This window comes from Triticum aestivum, chromosome 3A, assembly GCF_018294505.1.
Source record: "Triticum aestivum cultivar Chinese Spring chromosome 3A, IWGSC CS RefSeq v2.1, whole genome shotgun sequence".
NCBI lineage: Eukaryota > Viridiplantae > Streptophyta > Magnoliopsida > Poales > Poaceae > Triticum > Triticum aestivum.
Window position 1 is genome coordinate 82,049,025 of NC_057800.1, and position 23,561 is coordinate 82,072,585.

At 46.7% G+C, this 23,561-nt stretch overlaps 1 protein-coding gene across 1 annotated transcript; it reads left to right on the forward strand.

Annotated features, from left to right (window-relative positions):
- Positions 1–2,662: 2,662 nt before the first annotated feature.
- LOC123057991 (alkane hydroxylase MAH1-like) lies at positions 2,663–4,507 on the forward strand. The gene has a single exon (XM_044480843.1). The coding sequence runs from the start codon at positions 2,697–2,699 to the stop codon at positions 4,251–4,253; it is 1,557 nt and encodes a 518-aa protein (XP_044336778.1). The 5' UTR covers positions 2,663–2,696; the 3' UTR covers positions 4,254–4,507.
- The last annotated feature ends 19,054 nt before the right edge of the window (positions 4,508–23,561 follow it).

Below are 23,561 nucleotides of genomic sequence, written 5' to 3' on the forward strand. Positions count from 1 at the left end.
TGTCGAGGGATCCATCCATTGGAGGTGATCAAAGTAGAGATGCGTATTGGGGGCGAATGAAAGAACACTTTGATGCTCACAACTTGAGTGGAATTGACCGCTCCGAGAGATCACTTCGGTCCCGATGGTCGACAATCAACTCGGATTGTCAAAAGTGGGCGGCCGTACAAAAGGCAGTTGACAAGATTAACCCAAGTGGCACAAATGAGGATGATCGAGTAAGTGGCATCTCATATATGTTCATCATACTTGTTTTTGATGACCGAAGTGCTAACTTGTTTTGTTTTTCTTGTAGTACAACATTGCACAAAACTTGTTCAAAGAAGAGACAAGGACAACCAAGAAGGGGAAGATCAAGAAAGGTAGGGTCTTTACCTTGCCTCATTGCTATGAAGTGTTAAAGGATGATGAGAAATGGAAGAAGTGTGATGGTTTGGAGGATTTGCATTTGAGCAACAAACGGAAGCGAGCAATTGAGATGAATGATGATGAGAAGGAGGATGATGCATCAAGTGATGACGGCAAGAGAAGCCCCACTCCCAACTCGGTTTCATACTCGAAGCCAAAACGACCGGATGGGTGCAAGAAAGACAAAACCGAAAAAAAGAAGAGGAAAGGAGATGATGAGCTCAAAAATGCTATGGAAGCTATTGTGAAGGCAAGGGTCAAAGCCAATGAGGTGAGGAAAATGGCAAGGAACCAAGATGTCGTGGCCGAGGAGAGAAGGGTGGCGGCCGAGGAGAGAAAGGTGGCTTTGGAGGAGAGGAAAGTGAGCAACGAGGAGCGAGCTAAGTTGTTGGAATGGGAGAAGCACTTATTCTTCTTGGACCCATCTAACCTCAATGCGGCGCAAAAAGAGTATGTCAATCTTGCCCAACAAGAAGTCTTGATCCAAAAAAGAGCCTTGGTTCGTGCAATGGGTGGCGGTGGCCTCGGCGCCATGGGTGGCGGTGGCTTCGGCGCCATGGGTGGCGGTGGCTTCGGCGCCATGGGTGGCGGTGGCCTCGGCGCCATGGGAGGCATGGGTGGCTTCGGAGCCATGGGAGGCATGGGTGCACATCCGGCCGCCATGGGAGGCATGGGTGCACCTCCGGCCGCCATGGGAGGCATGGGTGCACCTCCGGCCGCCATGGGAGGCATGGGTGGCTTTGGAGCACCCTCCGACGCTATGGCCGCCATGGGAGGCATGAGTTTTGCTTCTCTCATGGGAAGCATGGGTGCACCTTCGGCCGCCATGGGTGCAATGTCTTTCGATGTGCCTTCTCACACACATTCCCATAAAGATGCCGTTGAAGATCTTGCCAACACCGTCGGAGCTTCACATGATGCGGTGCGTGATGCAGTGCGTGATGAGGAGAGGGAGGAAGATTCATCTTCGGAGGCGGAAGAGTCGTCTTCGGAAGATGAGGACGAAGACGAAGACGAGGAAGATGAAGATTGATGTGTCTTTCATGTCTTGAACTTTAGTTTGCATTTGAACTTGGTTGGATGAACTTGTGGGCATGATTTTGAACTTGTGGGCATGAACTTTTATTCATCAACTTGTTTGTGTCAAATTTCACATGTTCATTTTTTTCCAAAATATCATATATGCAAAATGCCCGGCGAGTCGCGCGCGCTGTATTTTTGCGCTCTGCTGGAGCGGCGCGCGCGCTGCATTATAGCGCGGCTGCTGGAGGCAGCACAGGCGGGCGCGCAAAACCAGCCGCAGCGCACGCGGTAAACAGGTTTTTTGCGCGTGGCACTTAGCGCGGCTGTTAGAGATGCTCTAACAATGAACTATTTCAAGACCATAAAAAAGAATTTAAGCATCAAGAGAGGAGGATGGGTTAAACCGACGAAGGGCTGGGTGAAACTAAATGTTGATGCAACATTCCAGTCTGAAGAACTCCAAGGAGCGGTTGGGGCTATTCTCTGAGACGATAAGGGAGGATACATCGCAACATCGAATGGTAAACTGGATCATGTGTCAGACGCACCTACTGCAGAAGCTTATGCATTGCACCATGGACTTTTACTAGCACAACAACTTGGGATTAGTAACTTCGTTGTGGAATCTGATTGCATGAAGGTGATAGACACAATGGATGTTGGAGGGTACACATCATCTGGAGCGGCTGCAATTTATGCTAATTGTAATATTTTATCTTTTAGTTATACTTTGATATCTTTTATCCACTGTCCTAGGAAGACGAATGTTGTCTCTCACGAATTAGCTAGGCTAGCGACCTTGACTCCACCTTCTATATGGATAAAGGAACCACCGGCATCAATTGTTAGGTGGCTGGAGGATGATGTAACAATATTTTGATTTAATAAAGATTGTGGAGTTTCAAAAAAGAAGAATGCATCCCAGCATCTACGTTGAAAGAGACAAGGCTGGAGTATCTGCATGAGGCGATATCCATGGTGGGCCTTTGATGACGTCGACTGGTCGACCCGAGAGGAAGAGATGACGAGAGATTCGGAGGGCAGTCCATTTAATTGCACCTTTGAAGTAGACTAGCTGTTGATGGTGATTCAATATGGTCTCTGGGGTAGAATAGAAACAAGAGTACTTCACCGGCGCCAAATGTCTACACCTAAACCCAAACCCCTCACCTCACATTCCACTATATAATAAGCCAAGCTAGCTCTGTCTAGCTCACTTGTACAAGAACACTTCACCGGCTATAGCGTAAACAAACGCAAAAGAAATGGAGGCGGTGTCATGGTGGTGGGTTAGAGGCTTCCTCGGCAAGTACCCGGAGATCATGGCGTCGTTCGCCTGCTTCCTGTTCCTGCTGTTCTTCAGGTATCGCCGGCGGGACGGGCTGCCGACGAACTGGCCGCTGGTCGGCTCGGTGCCGGCGATCACCGTCAACGCCGGGCGCGTGCACGAATGGCTCACGGAGTTCCTGCGCGTGGCGCCGGGGATGTCGCACGTCGCCAGGGGCCCGTGGGGCTCGCCCGTGGACATCCTTATCACGGCCAACCCGGCGGACGTGGCGCATGTCTTCACGACCAACTTCGGCAACTACCCCAAGGGCGAGGAGTTCGCGGCCCTGTTCGACGTGCTCGGCAACGGCATCTTCAACGCCGACGGGGACTCGTGGGCGTTCCAGCGGCGCAAGGCGCACGCGGTGCTCTCGGACGCGAGGTTCCGCGCCGCCGTCGCCGTGAGCACCGCGCGCAAGCTCGACGAGGGGCTCGTGCCGCTTCTCGACGGCGTCGCTGCCGGCGGTACGGTCGTCGACCTGCAGGACGTGTTCATGCGCCTGACGTTCGACCTCACGGCGATGTTCATATTCGGTACGGACCCCGGCTGCCTGGCCGCCGACTTCCCGCAAGTGCCATTCGCCGCGGCCATGGATGAGGCCGAGGCGGTGCTGTTCTACAGGCACGTGACGCCCATTGCCTGGCTGAGGCTCCAGACCTACCTAAACATCGGCCATCACAAGAAGATGACCAGGGCTCAGCAGGTGCTGGATGCGTCTATCGCCGAGTACGTCTCGCTACGGCGAGAGCGCGCGGCCAGTGCCGCCGACACCAACGCCGACGGAAGCGACGCCGCTGATCTTCTCACGTTGTACATGGCATGCCAAGACGAGATAGGCAAGGGCGGAAGCGAGTTCGATCGGTTCTTGCGCGACACGACGCTGAACCTCATGGTCGCCGGCCGCGACACGACGAGCTCCGCCCTGACATGGTTCTTCTGGCTGCTCACCAACCACCCCGACGTGGAGGCCAAGATCCTCGCCGAGCTCCGCGAGAACCTGTCGTCTGGCGGCCACCCCAGCGCCGCCGATCTGAAGCGGCTGGTGTACCTGCACGCGGCGCTGTTGGAGTCGCTCCGGCTGTACCCGCCGGTGCCGTTCGAGCACAAGGCGGGAGCGCAGCCAGACACGCTGCCGAGCGGGCCGGCCGTGCGGCCGTCGAGGAGGGTGATCGTGTCGTTCTACTCGATGGGACGCATGGAGTCGGTGTGGGGCAAGGACTGCCTGGAGTTCCGGCCGGAGCGGTGGCTGACGGAGGCGGGGCGGCTCCGGCACGAGCCGTCGTATAAGTTCGTGGCGTTCAACGTGGGGCCCCGGACGTGCCTGGGCAAGGACCTGGCGTTCACGCAGATGAAGGGCGTGGTCGCCGCCGTCCTGCCGCGGTTCCGGGTGGAGGTCGCCGCCGGTGCCGTGGTGAGGCCCAAGCTGTCCATCATACTCCACATGAAGGACGGGCTCAAGGTGAGGGTTTACAAGAGGCAAGACGATGCCTGCTAGGGCTATACATACGCACTTACGTCGATGCTCGCAAGTCCTGTGTCCATGTGCATTGCATGGCAATCCATATACGTGTAATCTCTCTATCCCACAATATAAGATGTTTTTGCAAGCCATTTTGGCTTGTAAAAACGTCTTATATCGTGGGACGGGGATATTATTGTGTGTAAACGTGTGAGGTTATTGTTTGTGTGTGTATCAATATGTACTGTATACAAAGGAATAAGTAAATAAATGTGTATACCAACGGAACATATGGAAATAAGAAGGAAACGGAAAATTACGAAAAATGGTTGGAACAGAATGGCGTACGTGGAATAATGATCCAGCATGCATGCAGTCTGATCTGGTGCCCAGATTGATCAACTGGGATATGAATGCATGCATGAGCAGTGCAACTTTTTTTTTTTTTGAGGGTGCATGAGCAGTGCAACTGAAAGCTAGACTTGTAGCACTACTGTAGTACCTCCTAATGTGGTGGAACGTCTGCCTGCGTGTGCTTCCCAACGGCCCTGTACTCCGCAATGTCTTTTTGCGTGGTTCCCACAGGTGCTGGCAACCATCTCACCACTGAGAGCATCTCCAACAGCTGCGGAACCCGCGACGCGTTAAAAAATACTTTGCAGCACGTCCATCGTCTGAAAAAAAGCAGCGAACAGCGCTGGCTCCAGCAGACGCGCTAAAATTTAACATGCGCGTAGCTCCAGTAGACGCGCAAAAATGCAGCATGCGCTATCGCACGAAACATTGCATACATATTTTTTTAATAAAAATGATACATATTTCATAGATAATAAAAACGATACATAGATATTTTACATAGTTCATAGCATAGATCGATAACATAGATAGATAAAACTACAGTGCAACTACATACTACGGCGCAACTAGATGAACTATGGTGCAACTACATCCTACTCCGAGTCGTCCTCGTCCTCATCCGGATTGGTGTTGTCCGAGGTATCGATCCACATGTCCTCCCAACGAGGATCATTATCCACAAAGATCGACACCCCACCTGCCTCAACGATATCGCACTGCGATATCGCCAGGGCCTTCCGCCGACACCTCTCCAACCGCTCCGCGCGGCGCTTTGTCGTCCTTTTCGCCCAGAAGGCGTGCTCTGCCGCGACGTCCTTCGGGTGGCGCCGGCGCCACTCCGCCATGGCTCGCTCGTCCTCCTCGGTGACGAGGAGGCGGCGCTGCCGCCGACGGTGCTCCGCACGGTCCTGGTCCGTGATAAGACGAGGCGGAGGGGCGACGTTCTGCGCCTGCTCGCGCGTGAAGATGTCGTGGAAGTTCATCTGCGCCGGCGGCCTCTCTAGGCGCCACGCCGCCGCGTCGTACGCACAGACAGCCTCGTGCGCGGTCCCGAACGTGCCGAGGCCGAGCCGGACGTCACCGGACCGGACCTCGGTGTAGTAGGTGCCGCCGGGGCGCTCGCGGACGTCGCGGTAGCCAGATGATCCACGACGGCGCGACGGCATGGTGGCGCAGTGGTGGCGGGGGCGACGAAGCGGCGAGCAAGCGGCGACAGAGTAACGAAAAGAGCGCGTGTGGTAGTGTGGAGGCCGCGTGGCGAGCGCGGCAATTTATAGGCGCGCTCGAAGCGATGCGTCAAATCTAGCGTGCGCTGCCGCCTTTTCTCGCGCGCTAGTTTCCCGCCGCCGCTTGAGTGTGCCAAGCGTGTCTTATGGCGCCGTTGTTGAAGATGCTCTGAAGTGAAGAGTTGTTTTACCTCACATGCATGGATGTAACATTTCACTCTCTCTCTTTCTTCACACACGTATGCATCTGTGTCTCTTCTCTCTCCGATGCAAACAAATTCATGGATTTTTTTTCACCTTGACCAATTTAAAATATTTATATCTTTTAAGACATAAATTTGAAGAAGTTTAAATTTAATGTTTCACATTTCGTATGTGAAACAAATCTATTTGACTTGAAAAATGTGTTTTTTGTGAAACAAGACAGTGGAACTGAAATATTGGTTTTGAAAGTAAAAAAAATGAAACTGAAATGTCAACTTGTGAAACTGATTATTTAAAAATGTGTAATAGTTTAATTTAAAAAGAGTGAAATATGTTATTTAAAAAATGAACAACTGAAATAGATGTGCTTTTTGTGAAACAAGCCAGTGAAAAGAAACATATAGCTTCTGAATTGTGAAGTAGCAACCACAGAAAGTGAATTATAATGGATCATTTGTGAAACTGATTATTCTAAAATGTGAAACAATTTATTTCAAAATAGTGAAATAGTTTATGTGAGAAATGTGCAGTTGAAATATATGTTTTTTTGTGAAACAAGCCAATGTAAAGTGAAATGTAGGTTCTGAATTGTGAACTAGTAACCACACAAAGTGAAATTATAATATATCATTGTGAAACATATTATTTGAAAATCAGAAACAATTTATTACAAAAGAGTGAAATGGGTTATTTGAGAAATGTGCAATTGAAATAGGTGTTATTTTTTCAAAAGAAGCGAGTCAAAAGTGAAATGTTGGTTCTGAATTGTGAAATAGTAAGCACAGAAAGTGAATTACATTGCTCACATTTTTAAATAATCAGTTTTACAATCGTATATTACAATTTAAATTTATGTAGTTATTATTTCACAATTCTGAAATATGTTATTGGCTTGTTTCACATTTTCTGAAGTGAAATGTGTTAGTCCACATACCAAATGTGAAATGTTGAAATTTAAATGTGTTTGAAATGTATCCAAGATTGGTCTAGTTTTAAATGTCTTAGCGTCAAGAATTTAAATATATAAATTATTTCAAATAGGAACTTAGTGTTCAAAAGATATGAGTGTTTTTAATTTGCTAAGAGCAACTCCCGACCCATTTCGTCCGCGGACGTCCGGTTGGGTCGGCGTGTACAGAAAAGGCGGCCCAACACGCCGACCCAAACGGACGCGCGTCCGTTTTTCGTCCGCGGGCGACCCATTTCCGGGCCCTTTTTTAGTCTGATTTGCGTCGGCTCGGACACGCGACGGACGCGCGCTCGCCTACTCCTGTCCCCGGGCCCGCTGGTCTGTGGCACATTGGCCTCCCCTCCCCCCGACCAACAAGCAACCCTCGCCCCCGCCTCCTCCGTCACCGACGCTGCCGCCAATTTTTGCCGGCGACTCTTCGAGCTGCCGCCGCCTCCACATCCGCCCAGCAACGCCGCCCCTGCCCCAGTCGCCGGCCGTCGTCGTTTTGCCGCCGGGGAGCAAACTGGTTCCCGCCGCCGCTTCCCCCACCGCCCAGCCACCCACGACCAAGAAGACGCCTCGCCGCCCCCGCCACATACGACCGGCACGTTCGTCCGACGTCGTCACACTCGTCGGACTCCGGCAGGGCAGCTAGCTGGTCTGTGGGCGCTGCGTCTCCCCTCGCCGGCCGTCTCCTTCTTCGACGCCCGCAAGCTGTTCGACAGTTTGCCAAGGTACAAAAATGGACTCCGCCGACGAGTTCTTTTTCCACAATTTCATTTCGACTCCGACGATTCGTTGTCCGACGACGAGGAGGAGATATTGGCTGTCGTGTTGGTCCATCACCACCTCAACAACCAGCGGCCGTTGTTCCGTGGCTCCATTTCGGGCCACCTTCCGGCGTTGAATCGTAACTGGGAGAGCGGGCATTTCCTTCTCTTGAAGGATTACTTTGATACAACAAACCCGTTGTTCAAACATCACAAATTCCGCCGCCGGTTCCGTATGAGTAGGCATGTTTTCAACCGTACTAGAGAGGGAGTGGTCGGCTATGATGACTACTTCGAGTGCAAAGAGGATGTCGTTGGCAAGATTGGTTTCTCCTCTTATCAGAAATGCACTGTCGCCATCCGAATGCTTGCATACGGAGTGCCCGATGATCTCATTGACGAGTACGTCTGTATGAGCGAGTCTACATGCCTAGAGTCTCTGTATAAGTTCTGTAAGGCTGTGATTGCTGTGTTTGGCCCTGAGTACTTGAGAGAGCCGGCAGCTGAAGATACAGCCCGTTTGTTGGCAATGAATGCTAGCAGGGGCTTCCCGGGGATGCTTGGCAGTATAGACTGCATGCACTGGGAGTGGAAGAACTGCCCTTCTACTTGGCAAGGGCAGTATAAGGGATATGTCAGGGCTTGCACTGTCATACTAGAGGCCGTGGCGTCTCAAGATCTCTGGATCTGGCACTCTTTTTTTGGCATGGATGGATCACACAACGATATCAACGTGCTTCAGTGCTCGCCGGTGTTTGCTAGGCTTGCCGAAGGCGACAGCCCACCGGTGAACTTCACTGTCAACGGCCACAACTACGACAAAGGGTATTATTTGGTTGACGGTATCTATCCTCAGTGGACCACTATTATAAAGACAATACCCAACCCTGTCGGAGAGAAAAGGAAAAGATTTGCCCAAGAGCAAAAGAGTGCTAGAAAGGATGGCGAGCGTGCCTTTGGTGTTTTGCAATCTCGATGGGGCATCGTTCGGTATCCTGCTAATACTTGGAGCACGCAGAAACTATGGGAGGTGATGACTGCTTGTGTGATCATGCATAATATGATCGTAGAAGACGAGCGCCCGGAACATCTGTACGATCAAGGCTTTCAGTTTCAGGGTGAGAATGTTGTGCCTGAGCATGGAGTAGCGGCAACATTTGAGCAGTTCACTCAGTTTCTTGAAGACATGCGTGATTAGGAAACTCACGTGCAACTGCAAAATGATTTGGTTGAGCATATGTGGACTCATGTTGGCAACCAATAGATGTATCTTCTTTTATTCGTTTGCAAAACTATGTGAAACATTTTTATTTTGGGTGTCTAGGGCATATCTAGATGTGCCCTAGTTATTGCACATCTAAGTGAGTGAATCAAGCATAAAGAGAAAAAAATAAAAAATAAAGAAAATATTCACACGAATCTTAATGTAAGATCAATGACACATGACTTAGATGTGCAATACTTATGGCACATCTAGATGTGCTTTAACAAAACTGTTTTATTTTTATTTAACCTGTAAAACTATACTCTTATTTGGGCGGCTAAACTATTTTACTTGTTAAATTTTCATTTCACGATATGTTAAATGTAATGTAAAATTGGCCGGCCAGCCGGCCAGGCCTGCACATATGGGTCGGTGCATTGCCGATCCATATAAAAACAGGACGGACACCGGACGGGCGGCTGACCCAAACGGACAAAAAACGGACGAAATCATCGTCCGTTTAGATCAGCCCGTTGGAGTTGCTCTGATGAAATAAAGTCTATGGATTTGTTTGAAGGGAGAGAGAAGTGACTAATGATGCGCCTCCTTGTCTGATAAAAAATAATACCCCGGACCTGTTGCACTGACAAAAGTACTACTCTGGTGGTGGATCAGCTAGTGAAATACCAATATTTCATAAACAGTGAAAACCTTTTATATAGTACAAAACAAGAGTCAATACGAGGTGTCACTGTCACAGCGGGGTTGCCGGTACCTACCGGAACCGCGCAATTCCGTTTCGCCCTGCACTCCGATTGAGGAGGAGGCGTCCGAGGTGGGTACCAAATGCCATCGGGACCGAGCCACGCGCGGGACGTACGTGGTTATGTGCAAAGAGAGAGAGAGAAGCCAAACAGCACTAAGACTCACATGAGCCATGCATCTCTCCTGTGAGTAGATGTCCAAGGGATGTCGACGGCTAGAGAATGCGCTTGCACCCTGGTGCACCTGGTGCACTTCGACCTATATTGGCTCACTTAGAAATTTTGGAAAGAAAACATCTAACAAGCATAGCATGGATATGTGAGAGGATATTTGGCACGCATGTGCGGGGTCACCGAGCCCCTCGCGCGTGCTTTTTATTTTGGCATCTGATTTTCAATCTTCCATATTTTTCTATTTTGATCAAACTTTATGAAGTTTGACTTTAGATAAATCTTATATGCGAACTAAAAAGGACAACATGAAATACTATACTACCGTACTACACATACAACACAAATAGAATAGATACCAAGCAGGTACTGCTAGTATTTCTATTCTCCATTTATTACACACTAATCCATCACGTAGACGCATAATATGCATGCATGCATGCATGAATATGCAGGAAAAAGAATAATTGACGATAATACGAAGGGCCGACGCCACATCAACCGTGATACCCTAACCCCAAATGCATGTATCTACAGGATGACACCAATGCATCCCCCGCAATGTCGAAGAGATCATGCATTGGAGGAGGGAAGAACCGGAGAGCATGAAAATAATAATCGACTAATGCGAAGGTTCTCACCTCGGATGGGGTGGAGTGGAGGAAAATGTCTTCTTTTTTTTTTATTCCGGACCGTGTCTATATATCATATATTACTGGTTTACTAGGAAAAGGCGAAGCACACCGTTCATCAAGCCTAACACTCGTAACCACATGACATACACTATTAAGAGATTGTTTGGATGAAGAGTTTGCAGAGAACCAGCTCTCTAAAAACGTGATTTCTGTTACAACCACCTAAAAACTTGTTTGGGATATCTAACTAATCCGTGGATAAGTAATACTGAGTTTTATAAAATCTCAAAAAGCCAGTTTATAGAAAAACGACTATTAATCGTTTTTCTACAAACGCGTTCTCTACCGCACGGTCTATTTGGCTATTTGAATGCGTCGGCGGGTTCAGCTTCATCGTCTACGTATTCATTAATTCTTTGCCGTCTACTTTTGCGTCCAAATGTCATCCTTGCTGGTAGCTCCGGCGATCGTCGCCGCCGCCGTCCAACACCGGCACCGTAACACCGGCGGTGTCGAACTCCGCGATGTTCGTCCTCTGCCGAGACAACGTCGGCCGGCAACGGCTTGTCCGGCTCGCCATGTTATCTCCGCCATTCTCAGCTCGGGCGCGGCCGGCAGCACCGTTGACAGCGTCCTGCTTCATACCGGCGTGCACCCGCCCATGGACAGGCATCGCTGCCACTGCTACGTCGACCTGCCGCGTGCACATTATAAGCTAGCTAGCAGGAGAGCCATACATGTGTGCCATGCAGCATGCAAGGAAGAGGACGAGAGAAACATGCATAGGAAGGCTGTGAGCGAAGAGCCATGGCCTCTGGGATGAGCGGACGGCAACTGCGTGATCGTGTTTTGCCCTTTTTCCACCCAAACAAGGAATTGTATAGACTCGTCGTAACAGAAAAACTAACAAAAACTGATTTTCCTAAAAATCCTCTAAAAACCAGTTTTCCAAAATCCCACGTCTAATTCTCTGTATCCAAACAACCACTAAGCGGGGCTCGGACAAAGAGAAGACCTCAGATTGATATGTCCCAAAAGGCGTTAATTCTTGCACCTGCCTCTTAGTGAATTTCATGTTGGTGACTTCATTTTTGTGCCTTCCCAATAGCATATAAAAATACTATAGTACTATGCCACGTCATCAACCGAGATCGGCTCCTCCTCCGTTGGCTGGTACTCCTCCTCCTAGACCGCCGAGAGCACCATGGGGTCGTCCTCATCCTCGCTCGTCTTTAGAGAACTTGAAAGTTGGCCTGCTGTAGTGCAAGTCATGTGTCAGACGTCCGCGGTGAGGACCCCTCAGCGCAACGCTTCGGCAGAAGCATCATCTTCTAGGTGATTTTCTCCTAGACCATGGCGACGGCGGACAACCGGGAGATCGGCTACGAGTAGCGGTGGTAACGAAAGTGTGGGAAAGAGGAAAAATGGGACGCTTACGATTTGGAGCGGGGGGGGGGGGGGGGGGAGGGACCGGCTTTAAAGCCGGAGTAGGTTCCTCGGACAAAGCAGCAGCCAGCGGGGCATGAATGTGTAGGTGGGGAGCCAATGATCCTCCATGAATGTGGAGAGTAGTGCGAAACCTTAAGCGTCGGGAAGGGTTTGGGGTGGAACCGGGGCGTCAGAATCCGACATGGTGGATGTCTGGGCTCCCCTAGACCACCCCCGGTTTGAGGTCGGACTGGGGTAGGTCGAATGTTCGAACTGGTCCAACCCAAATGAACGACCGTGTTGGAGGCCTAAACGTGTCCGAACATATAGAAAAAGGAATGGTTGCAGATGCCCTTAGTAGCACAACTCTGATCTTCATTTCTAAAGATTCGTCAATGTTAATAACCATTCAATCTTAACATCTAGAGTCATACATATACAAAAAGGATAAAAGGTCTTGGTCAGATGGTTGTAAAACCGATTATTTAGTATTGCGATCAATACTCGTAATCTTATTTGTCCCACCTGCTTTATATTCTAGCATTTGTTGAGCTCACATTTTTTTTTCTATTTTATGGCTATTACTACTTTTCGCATCACATTATAAAATAATCACAACACACTCCAATACAGCAACCGCAAAATGGGCCATAGAAAGAGTTATTTCTAATTTGAATACTATTATTTTTGTACCAACTTGCACATAATCAACAATTAGCATAGTTCTGCACACATTTTATAACAACTCTCTGAACAGTACTGATGGATTCTCATCTATAAGAGTCGCTTCTCCAAACCACTCTATCTTCTGTACAGTAACCAACGGTATCAACCAAATTAAGCAGTTCACGCATTGGTGGCAGCTCAATCTATACACACGTACAGTACCAGTGGTTGCTATATGTCTGTCTTTCTTCAATATATTTGATCAAATCAAAGGCACCAGACGCTAGCTGAGGCCATTTTGAATTATTATCTTCTGCAATGTGTCTACGTGCTACCCGCAAAAAAAAAAGCAATGTGTCTACGTGCGCATGCAACTGCCCGCACAATCCCATTCAGATAGCTTACGTAAAGCTAGCTAGGCGACTGCGATTTGCGAACGGTGCAATCGTAAGCTACATAAATACGAAAACAGCCTGCATATGATTTGATTGATCAGACGTAGATGGCTCATTCATAAAATGTGAATATATATGTGATTCAGGCGAGTACACGACGCTGAGACTTTGGGAGGGCTTGGCCACCGAGCGAACTGGTTTTATGCATGAGAGGGCACGTCCTCCACGCATGGGCATAATAACGCACTTCTAAAAAATCTCATTTTAAAGACGTTTTAAAATGTCAAAAAAAAATCAAAAGAAAATTTCACGCACACATCTTCATAATATGTGGGCGTGGCACAAAGTTGTGAGAAAAATCTCCTTTTGTTTTGCTCCACAAAGAAGATAAATTTCAGTGCTTCTAAATAGCGTTTTACGACACAATTTTTTGTGTCTTTTTTGCACAGGCCAAATAAAAAGTTGTTTTTTCATGAAACTTTTTGCGTGCACAAGAATGTGAAGATGTATGTTTGAGACTTTTTTCACAGTTTTTTGGCATTTAGAAATAAGTTTTTGAAAATGGGCTCATATGCCTATGTGTCCATTCATGCCCTTCTCTTTTATGCATGTTGTATACATGCACTATGCTTTCTAGACTTTGTCATATCAATGGCATCGTCAGCGTCCCCTGTTGCTTCTTAGAGTAGTGGCAACTTTTGTTCCTCCGAACCTACGTGCTCTGTCCGGGCTGAGAGCCTTGTAATAAACTGGACCTTTACCTGTTTTTATTTCTCGTTTTCTATGGATCATATGTGTTCTGCCTATGTAAGGGCTTTGTTAATTTAAAATTGGACGCCTTTGACGTCTTTGTTCTAAAGAAAAGTGAGCCAATTTAAAGTGTATCCATGTGCACCAGGGCACCACTTGCATTCCCTAGCCGCCGACGTCCCTTGGAGGTCTCAGCCTCTCAGGCATCTCCAATGTGGAGCATCAAGTATACACTTTTAAATGTTCATGAAGATGTTCAAACATGTCTAGAAACATTCAGACGGATGTCGGTCATCCAACATTATCCCCTAAAAATCTAGGTGAAACCCGGACCATGCAAGCCATGCAACATTGGTAGATATGTTTTGTTTTCTTAAAATGCACACCACATCTAAACAATACTTCTAAATCCTAACCCTCATCGTCGAAGATCGGGACGATAACCTCAACGCTCATTGGTGGCGGGCTGAATCCATGGCATCCCGACATACCCGGAGGCTACAGATGAGCGGTGGCCTCATAGTCCCCATCGCCAGTTGTGTCATCCGCAAAGACTATAGCTCGCCGCATGTCCTCGTTGTAGATCCAACGCTCGTGCTCGATTGTGTGGGCACTCTACACGGACGCGTAGACCGCCCGGTTCTCGACGATGAGGTCTAGATCTGTGAGGAGCGCCACCACAGCTAAGGCATCCGCGTGCTCCGCCTCGAATTGTGCCTCGCCATGTAGTGCTCCGCCATGGAGAAGGGGGCATCTTCCCCTTCAGCCACGACATCAGCCACCTTGCCTCTGTCGGCCACGTCGTCAACTGAGATCAACTCCTCCTTCATTGGCTGCTGCTCCTCCTCCTCCTCCTGGACCGCCAAGAGCACCTTGGGGTCATCCTTCTCCTCCTATCGCTCGTCTTCAGAGAACTTGAAAGTTGGCCTCCTGAAATGCAGGTTATGTGTCAGACATCCGCGGTGAGGACCCCTCGGCGTGATGCTTCGACCGGACCATCATGTTGTAGGTGATTTGCTTCCAGACCATGCGACGGCGGACAACGGGGAGATCGACTATGAGTAGCGGTGGTTACAAAAGTGTGGGAAAAAATGGGATGTGTATGATTGGGGGTGGGGCAGCCGGCTTTAAAGCAGGAGTCGGTTCCTCAGACAGAGCAGCAGCAGGCGGGGCATGAATGCAGATAGATGGGGAGCCAATGAGCCCCAGATTTTCTATTAATATAACTAATAATTCAATAATTACGAACATAATGAAGGGCTAGCAAAAATTTCAAAACTATTAAGGACAATAGCGTCCCAACACGGACAACTGACGCAAATAGCGTCCCAGCCTGGGCGCTATTTTTGCTAGCATCCACTAGGTGGTTAGGTCTAGCCCCGACTCCCTGAACCAGATAGTGATGGTTGATGCCGCATCCATCTCGTCCCCGTCGCCCACCTTCATCTCCCCGCCTAGCATGCCGGCCCTGGCCTCCAGCTCATCCCGGCCACCCACCTTCCCACGGACTGCCTTGGCCTTCGCGTCATCGCCCACATCCTCATGACCACCCCGACCTCCGCTGCATCTGAAGGAAATATGCCCTAGAGGCAATAATAAAGTTATTATTTATTTCATTATATATCATGATAAATGTTTATTATTCATGCTAGAATTGTATTAACCGGAAACATAATACATGTGTGAATACATAGACAAACAAAGTGTCACTAGTATGCCTCTACTTGACTAGCTCGTTAATCAAAGATGGTTATGTTTCCTAACCATGAACAATGAGTTGTTATTTGATTAATAGGATCACATCATTAAGTGAATGATCTGATTGACATGACCCATTCCATTAGCTTAGCACCGGATCGTTTAGTATGTTGCTATTGCTTTCTTCATGACTTATACATGTTCCTATAACTATGAGATTATGCAACTCCTGTTTACCGGAGGAACACTTTGGGTGCTACCAAACGTCACAACGTAACTGGGTGATTATAAAGGAGTACTACAGGTGTCTCCAAAGGTACATGTTGGGTTGGCGTATTTCGAGATTAGGTTTTGTCACTCCGATTGTCGGAGAGGTATCTCTGGGCCCTCTCGGTAATACACATCACTTAAGCCTTGCAAGCATTGCAACTAATGAGTTAGTTGCGGGATGATGTATTACATAACGAGTAAAGAGACTTGCCGATAACGAGATTGAACTAGGTATTGGAATACCGACGATCGAATCTTGGGCAAGTAACATACCGATGACAAAGGGAACAACGTATGTTGTTATGCGGTCTGACCGATAAAGATCTTCGTAGAATATGTAGGAGCCGATATGGGCATCCAGGTCCCGCTATTGGTTATTGACCGGAGACGTGTCTCGGTCATGTCTACATTATTCTCGAACCCGTAGGGTCCGCACGCTTAAGGTTACGATGACAGTTATATTATGAGTTTATGCATTTTGATGTACCGAAGGTTGTTCGGAGTCCCGGATGTGATCGCGGACATGACGAGGAGTCTCGAAATGGTCGAGACATAAAGATTGATATATTGGAAGCCTATGTTTGGATATCGGAAGTGTTCCAGGTGAAATCGGGATTTTACCGGAGTACCGGGAGGTTACCGGAACCCCCCGGGGAGCTGGATGGGCCTTATTGGGCCTTAGTGGAAAAGAGAAGAGGCAGCCCTACATGGGCCGCGCGCCCCTCCCCTCCCTTGGTCCGAATTGGACAAGGAGAGGGGGCCGGCCCTTCTCTCTCTTTTCCCCCCTCCGCCAGTCCTATTCCAACTAGGATTGGGGGGGGGGGAATCCTACTCCCAGAGGGAGTAGGACTCTCCTGGCGCGCCCTTGTGGCCGGCCAGCCTCCCCCCTTTTCCTTTATATACTGAGGCAGAGGCACCCCAGAGACACACAAGTTGATCCACGTGATCTTTTCCTTAGCCGTGTGCGGTGCCCCCTTCCACCATAGTCCTCGATAATATTGTAGCGGAGTTTAGGCGAAGTCCTGCTGCAGTAGTACATCAAGATCGTCACCACGCCGTCGTGCTGACGGAACTCTTCCCCGACACTTTGCTGGATCGGAGTCCGGGGATCGTCATCGAGCTGAACGTGTGCTAAAACTCGGAGGTGCCGTAGTTTCGGTGCTTGATCGGTCGGGCCGTGAAGACGTACGACTACATCAACCAAACGCTTCCGTTGTCGATCTACAAGGGTACGTAGATCACACTCCCCCCTCTCGTTGCTATGCATCACCATGATCTTGCGTGTGCGTAGGAATTTTTTTGAAATTACTACGTTCCCCAACAGTGGCATCCGAGCCTGGGTTTTATGTGTTGATGTTATATGCACGCGTAGAACACAAGTGAGTTGTGGGCGATATAAGTCATACTGCTTACCAGCATGTCATACTTTGGTTCGGTGGTATTGTTGGATGAAGCGGCCCGGACCGACATTACGCGTACGCTTACGCGAGACCGGTTCTCCCGACGTGCTTTGCACAAAGGTGGCTAGCGGGTGACGGTTTCTCCAACTTTAGTTGAACCGGGTGTGGCTACGCCCGGTCCTTGCGAAGGTTAAAACAGCACCAACTTGACAAACTATCGTTGTGGTTTTTTGATGCGTAGGTAAGAACGGTTCTTGCTCAGCCCGTAGCAGCCACGTAAAACTTGCAACAACAAAGTAGAGGACGTCTAACTTGTTTTTGCAGGGCATGTTGTGATGTGATATGGTCAAGACATGATGAGATATAAGTTGTTGTATAAGATGATCATGTTTTGTTGAAGTTATCGGCAACTGGCAGAAGCCTTATGGTTGTCTCTTTATTGCATAAGATGCAAGCGCCAAATAATTGCTTTACTTTATTGCTATGCGATAGCAATAGTTGCAAGAGCAGTAGTTGGCGAGACGACCATGTGACGGCACATTGATATAGATCAAGATGATGGAGATCATGGTGTCATGCCAGTGACGATGGAAATCATGACGATACTTTGGAGTTAGAGATCAAAGGCACAAGATGATGATGGCCATATCATGTCACATATTTTGATTGCATGTGATGTTTATCTTTTATGCATCTTATCTTGCTTTGATTGACGGTAGCATTTTAAGATGATCTCTCGCTAATTATCAAGAAGTGTTCTCCCTGAGTATGCACCGTTGTGAAAGTTCTTCGTGCTGAGACACCACGTGATGATCGGGTGTGATAGGCTCTACGTTCAAATACAACGGGTGCAAAACAGTTGCACACGCGGAATACTCAGGTTATACTTGACGAGCCAAGCATATACAGATATGGCCTCGGAACACGGAGACTGAAAGGTCGAGCGTGAATCATATAGTAGATATGATCAACATAGTGATGTTCACCAATGAAACCACTCCATCTCACGTGATGATCGGACATGGTTTAGTTGATTTGGATCATGTAATCACTTAGAGGATTAGAGGGATGTCTATCTAAGTGGGAGTTCTTAAGTAATATGATTAATTGAACTTAAATTTATCATGAACTTAGTCCTGGTAGTATTTTGCAAATTATGTTGTAGATCAATAGCTCGCGTTGTTGTTTCCCTGTGTTTATTTTGATATGTTCCTAGAGAAAATTGTGTTGAAAGATGTTAGTAGCAATGATGCGGATTGGATCCGTGATCTGAGGTTTATCCTCATTGCTGCACAGAAGAATTATGTCCTTGATGCACCGCTAGGTGACGGACCTATTGCAGGAGCAGATGCAGACATTATGAACATTTGGCTAGCTCAATATGATGACTACTTGATAGTTTAGTGCACCATGCTTAATGGCTTAGAATCGGGACTTCAAAGACGTTTTGAACGTCATGGAGCATATGAGATGTTCCAGGAGTTGAAGTTAATATTTCAAGCAAATACCCGAGTTGGGAGATATGAAGTCTCCAACAAGTTCTATAGCTAAAAGATGGAGGAGAATCGCTCAACTAGTGAGCATATGCTCAGATTGTCTGAGTACTACAATCGATTGAATCAAGTGGGAGTTAATCTTCCAGATAAGATAGTGATTGACATAATTCTCTAGTCACCATCACCAAGTTAGTAGAACTTCGTGATGAACTATGATATGCAAGGGATAACGGAAACGATTCCCAAGCTCTTCGTAATGCGGAAATTGACGAAGGTAGAAATTGAGAAAAACATCAAGTGTTGATGGTAGACAAGACCACTAGTTTCAAAAAAGGGCAGAGGGAAGAAGGGGAACTTCAAGAAGAACAGCAAGCAAGTTGCTGCTCAAGTGAAGAAGCCCAAGTCTGGTCCTAAGCCTGAGACTAAGTGTTTCTACTACAAAGGGACTGGTCACTCGAAGCGGAACTACCCCAAGTGATTGGCAGATAAGAAGGATGGCAAAGTGAACATAAGTATATTTGATATACATGTTATTGATGTGTACTTTACTAGTGTTTATAGCAACCCCTCAATATTTGATACTAGTTCAGTTGCTAAGATTAGTAACTCAAAACGGGAGTTGCAGAATAAACAGAGACTAGTTAAGGGTGAAGTGACGATGTGTGTTGGAAGTGGTTCCAAGATTGATATGATCATCATCGCACACTCCCTATACTTTCGGGATTAGTGTTGAACCTGAATAAGTGTTATTTGGTGTTTGCGTTGAGCATGAATATGATTTGATCATGTTTATTGTAATACGGTTATTCATTTAAGTAAGAGAATAAATTGTTGTTCTATTTACATGAATAAAACCTTATATGGTTACACACCCGATGAAAATAGTTCGTTGGATCTCGATCGTAGTGATACACATAATCATAATATTGAAACCAAAAGATGCAAAGTTAATAATGATAGTGCGACTTATTTGTGGCACTACCGTTTAGGTCATATTGGTGTAAAGCACATGAAGAAACTCCATGCTGATGGGCTTTTGGAATCACTTGATTATGAATCAGTTGATGCTTGCGAACCATGCCTCATGGGCAAGATGACTAAGACTCTGTTCTTTGGAACAATGGAGCGAGCAACAGATTTGTTGGAAATTATACATACTGATGTATGTGGTCCGATGAATATTGAGGCTCGCGACAAGTATCATTATTTTCTGATCTTCACAGATGATTTGAGCAGATATGAGTATATCTACTTGATGAAACATAAGTCTGAAACATTTGAAAAGTTCAAAGAATTTCAGAGTGAAGTGAAAAATCATCGTAACAAGAAAATAAAGTTTCTACAATCTGATCATAGAGAAAAGTATTTGAGTTACGAGTTTGGCCTTCAGTTAAAAACAATGTGAAATAGTTTCACTACTCATGCCACCTGGAACACCACAATGTAATGGTGTGTCCGAACGTCATAACCGTACTTTATTAGATATGGTGCGATCTATGATGTCTCTTACCGATCTACCACTATCATTTTGGGGTTATGCATTAGAGACAGCTGCATTCACGTTAAAAGGGCACCATCTAAATCTGTTGAGACGACACCGTATGAACTATGGTTTGGCAAGAAACCAAAGTTGTCGTTTCTTAAAGTTTGGGGTTGCGATGCCTATATGAAAAAGTTTCATCCTGATAAGCTCAAACTCAAATCGGAGAAGTGCGTCTTCATAGGATACCCAAAAGAAAATGTTGGGTACACCTTCTATCATAGATCCGAAGGCAAGATATTCGTTGCTTAGAATGGATCCTTTCCAGAGAAGGAGTTTCTCTCGAAAGAAGTGAGTGGGAGGAAAGTAGAACTTGATAAGGTAATTGTACCTTCTCCCTTATTGGAAAGTAGTTCATCACAGAAATTTGTTCCTGTGGCTACTACACCAATTAGTGAGGAAGCTAATGATGATGATCATGTAACTTCAGATCAAGTTACTATCGAATCTCGTAGGTAAACCAGAGTGAGATCCGCACCAGAGTGGTACGGTAATCCTGTTCTGGAGGTCATGCTACTTGACCATGACGAACCTACGAACTATGAAGAAGCGATGGTGAGCCCAGATTCCGCAAAATGGCTTGAGGCCATGAAATCTGAGATGGGATCCATGTATGAGAGCAAAGTATGGACTTTGGTTGACTTGCCCGATGATCGGCAAGCAATTGAGAATAAATGGATCTTCAAGAGGAAGACAGACGCTAATAGTAGTGTTACTATCTACAAAGCTAGAATTGTCGCAAAAGGTTTTCGACAAGTTCAAGGTGTTGACTACGATGAGAGTTTCTCACTCGTATCTATGCTTAAGTCTGTCCGAATCATGTTAGCAATTGCCGCATTTTATGAAATCTGGCAAATGGATAAACAAAACTGCATTCCTTAATAGATTTATTAAAGAAGAGTTGTATATGATACAACCAGAAGGTTTTGTCAATCTTAAAGGTGCTAACAAAATGTGCAAGCTCCAGCGATCCATCTATGGACTGGTGTAAACATCTCGGAGTTGGAATATACGCTTTGATAAGTTGATCAAAGCATATAGTTTTATACAGACTTGCGGTGAAGCCTGTATTTACAAGAAAGTGAGTGGGAGCACTACAACATTTCTGATAAGTATATGTGAATGACATATTGTTGATCGGAAATAATGTAGAATTATTCTGCAAAGCATAAAGGAGTGTTTGAAAGGAATTTTTCAAAGAAAGACCTCGGTAAAGCTGCTTACATATTGAGCATCAAGATCTATAGAGATAGATCAAGACGCTTGATAAGTTTTTTCAATGAGTACATACCTTGACAAGATTTTGAAGTAGTTCAAAATGGAACAGTCAAAGAAAGAGTTCTTGCCTGTGTTGCAAGGTGTGAAATTGAGTAAGACTCAAAGCCCGACCACGGCAGAAGATAGAAATAGAATGAAAGTCATTCACTGTGCCTCAGCCATAGGTTCTATAAAGTATGCCATGCTGTTACCAGATCTATTGTATACCCTACACTGTGTTAACCAAGGGAGTACAATAGTGATCTAAGAGTAGATCACTGGACAGCGGTCAAAATTATCCTTAGTGGAATAAGGAAATATTTCTCAATTATGGAGGTGACAAAAAGGTTCGTCATAAAAAGTTACATTGATGCAAGTTTTGACACAGATCTGGATGACTCTAAGTCTCGATCTAGATACATATTGAAAGTGGGAGCAATAAGCTAAAGTAGCTCCATGCAGAGCATTGTTGACATAGAAATTCGCAAAATACTTACGGATCTGAATGTGACAGACCCGTTGACTAAAATTATCTCACAAGCAAAACATGATCACACCTTAGTACCCTTTCGGTGTTAATCACATAGCGATGTGAAATAGATTACTGACTCTAGTAAACCCTTTGGGTGTTGATCACATATCGATGTGAACTATGGGTGTTAATCACATGGTGATGTGAACTATTGCTGTTAAATCACATGACGATGTGAACTAGATTATTGACTCTAGTGCAAGTGGGAGACTGAAGGAAATATGCCCTAGAGGCAATAATAAAGTTATTATTTATTTCCTTATATATCATGATAAATGTTTATTATTCATGCTAGAATTGTATTAACCGGAAACATAATACATGTGTGAATACATAGACAAACAAAGTGTCACTAGTATGCCTCTACTTGACTAGCTCGTTAATCAAAGATGGTTATGTTTCCTAACCATGAACAATGAGTTGTTATTTGATTAACGGGATCACATCATTAAGTGAATGATCTGATTGACATGACCCATTCCATTAGCTTAGCACCCGATCGTTTAGTATGTTGCTATTGCTTTCTTCATGACTTATACATGTTCCTATAACTATGAGATTATGCAACTCCCGTTTACCGGAGGAACACTTTGGGTGCTACCAAACGTCACAACGTAACTGGGTGGTTATAAAGGAGTACTACAGGTGTCTCCAAAGGTACATGTTGGGTTGGCGTATTTCGAGATTAGGTTTCGTCACTCCGATTGTCGGAGAGGTATCTCTGGGCCCTCTCGGTAATACACATCACTTAAGCCTTGCAAGCATTGCAACTAATGAGTTAGTTGCGGGATGATGTATTACAGAACGAGTAAAGAGACTTGCCGATAACGAGATTGAACTAGGTATGGGAATACCGACGATCGAATCTCGGGCAAGTAACATACCGATGACAAAGGGAACAACGTATGTTGTTATGCGGTCTGACCGATAAAGATCTTCGTAGAATATGTAGGAGCCAATATGGGCATCCAGGTCCCGCTATTGGTTATTGACCGGAGACGTGTCTCGGTTATGTCTACATTATTCTCGAACCCGTAGGGTCCGCACGCTTAAGGTTACGATGACAGTTATATTATGAGTTTATGCATTTTGATGTACCGAAGATTGTTCGGAGTCCCGGATGTGATCACGGACATGACGAGGAGTCTCGAAATGGTCGAGACATAAAGATTGATATATTGGAAGCCTATGTTTGGATATCGGAAGTGTTCCGGGTGAAATCGGGATTTTACCGGAGTACCGGGAGGTTACCGGAACCCCCCGGGGAGCTGGATGGGCCTTATTGGGCCTTAGTGGAAAAGAGAAGAGGCAGCCCTACATGGGCCGCGCCCCCCCCCCCTCCCTTGGTCCGAATTGGACAAGGAGAGGGGGCCGGCCCTTCTCTCTCTTTTCCCCCCTCCGCCAGTCCTATTCCAACTAGGATTGGGGGGGGGGGGGAATCCTACTCCGAGAGGGAGTAGGACTCTCCTGGCGCGCCCTATGTGGCCGGCCAGCCTCCCCCCTTTTTCCTTTATATACTGAGGCAGAGGCACCCCAGAGACACACAAGTTGATCCACGTGATCTTTTCCTTAGCCGTGTGCGGTGCCCCCTTCCACCATAGTCCTCGATAATATTGTAGCGGAGTTTAG

Coding starts and splice junctions, on each gene's coding strand:
- LOC123057991 (XM_044480843.1), top strand. CDS start 2,697: ATGGAGGCGGTGTCATGGTGGTGGGTTAGAGGCTTCCTCGGCAAGTAC.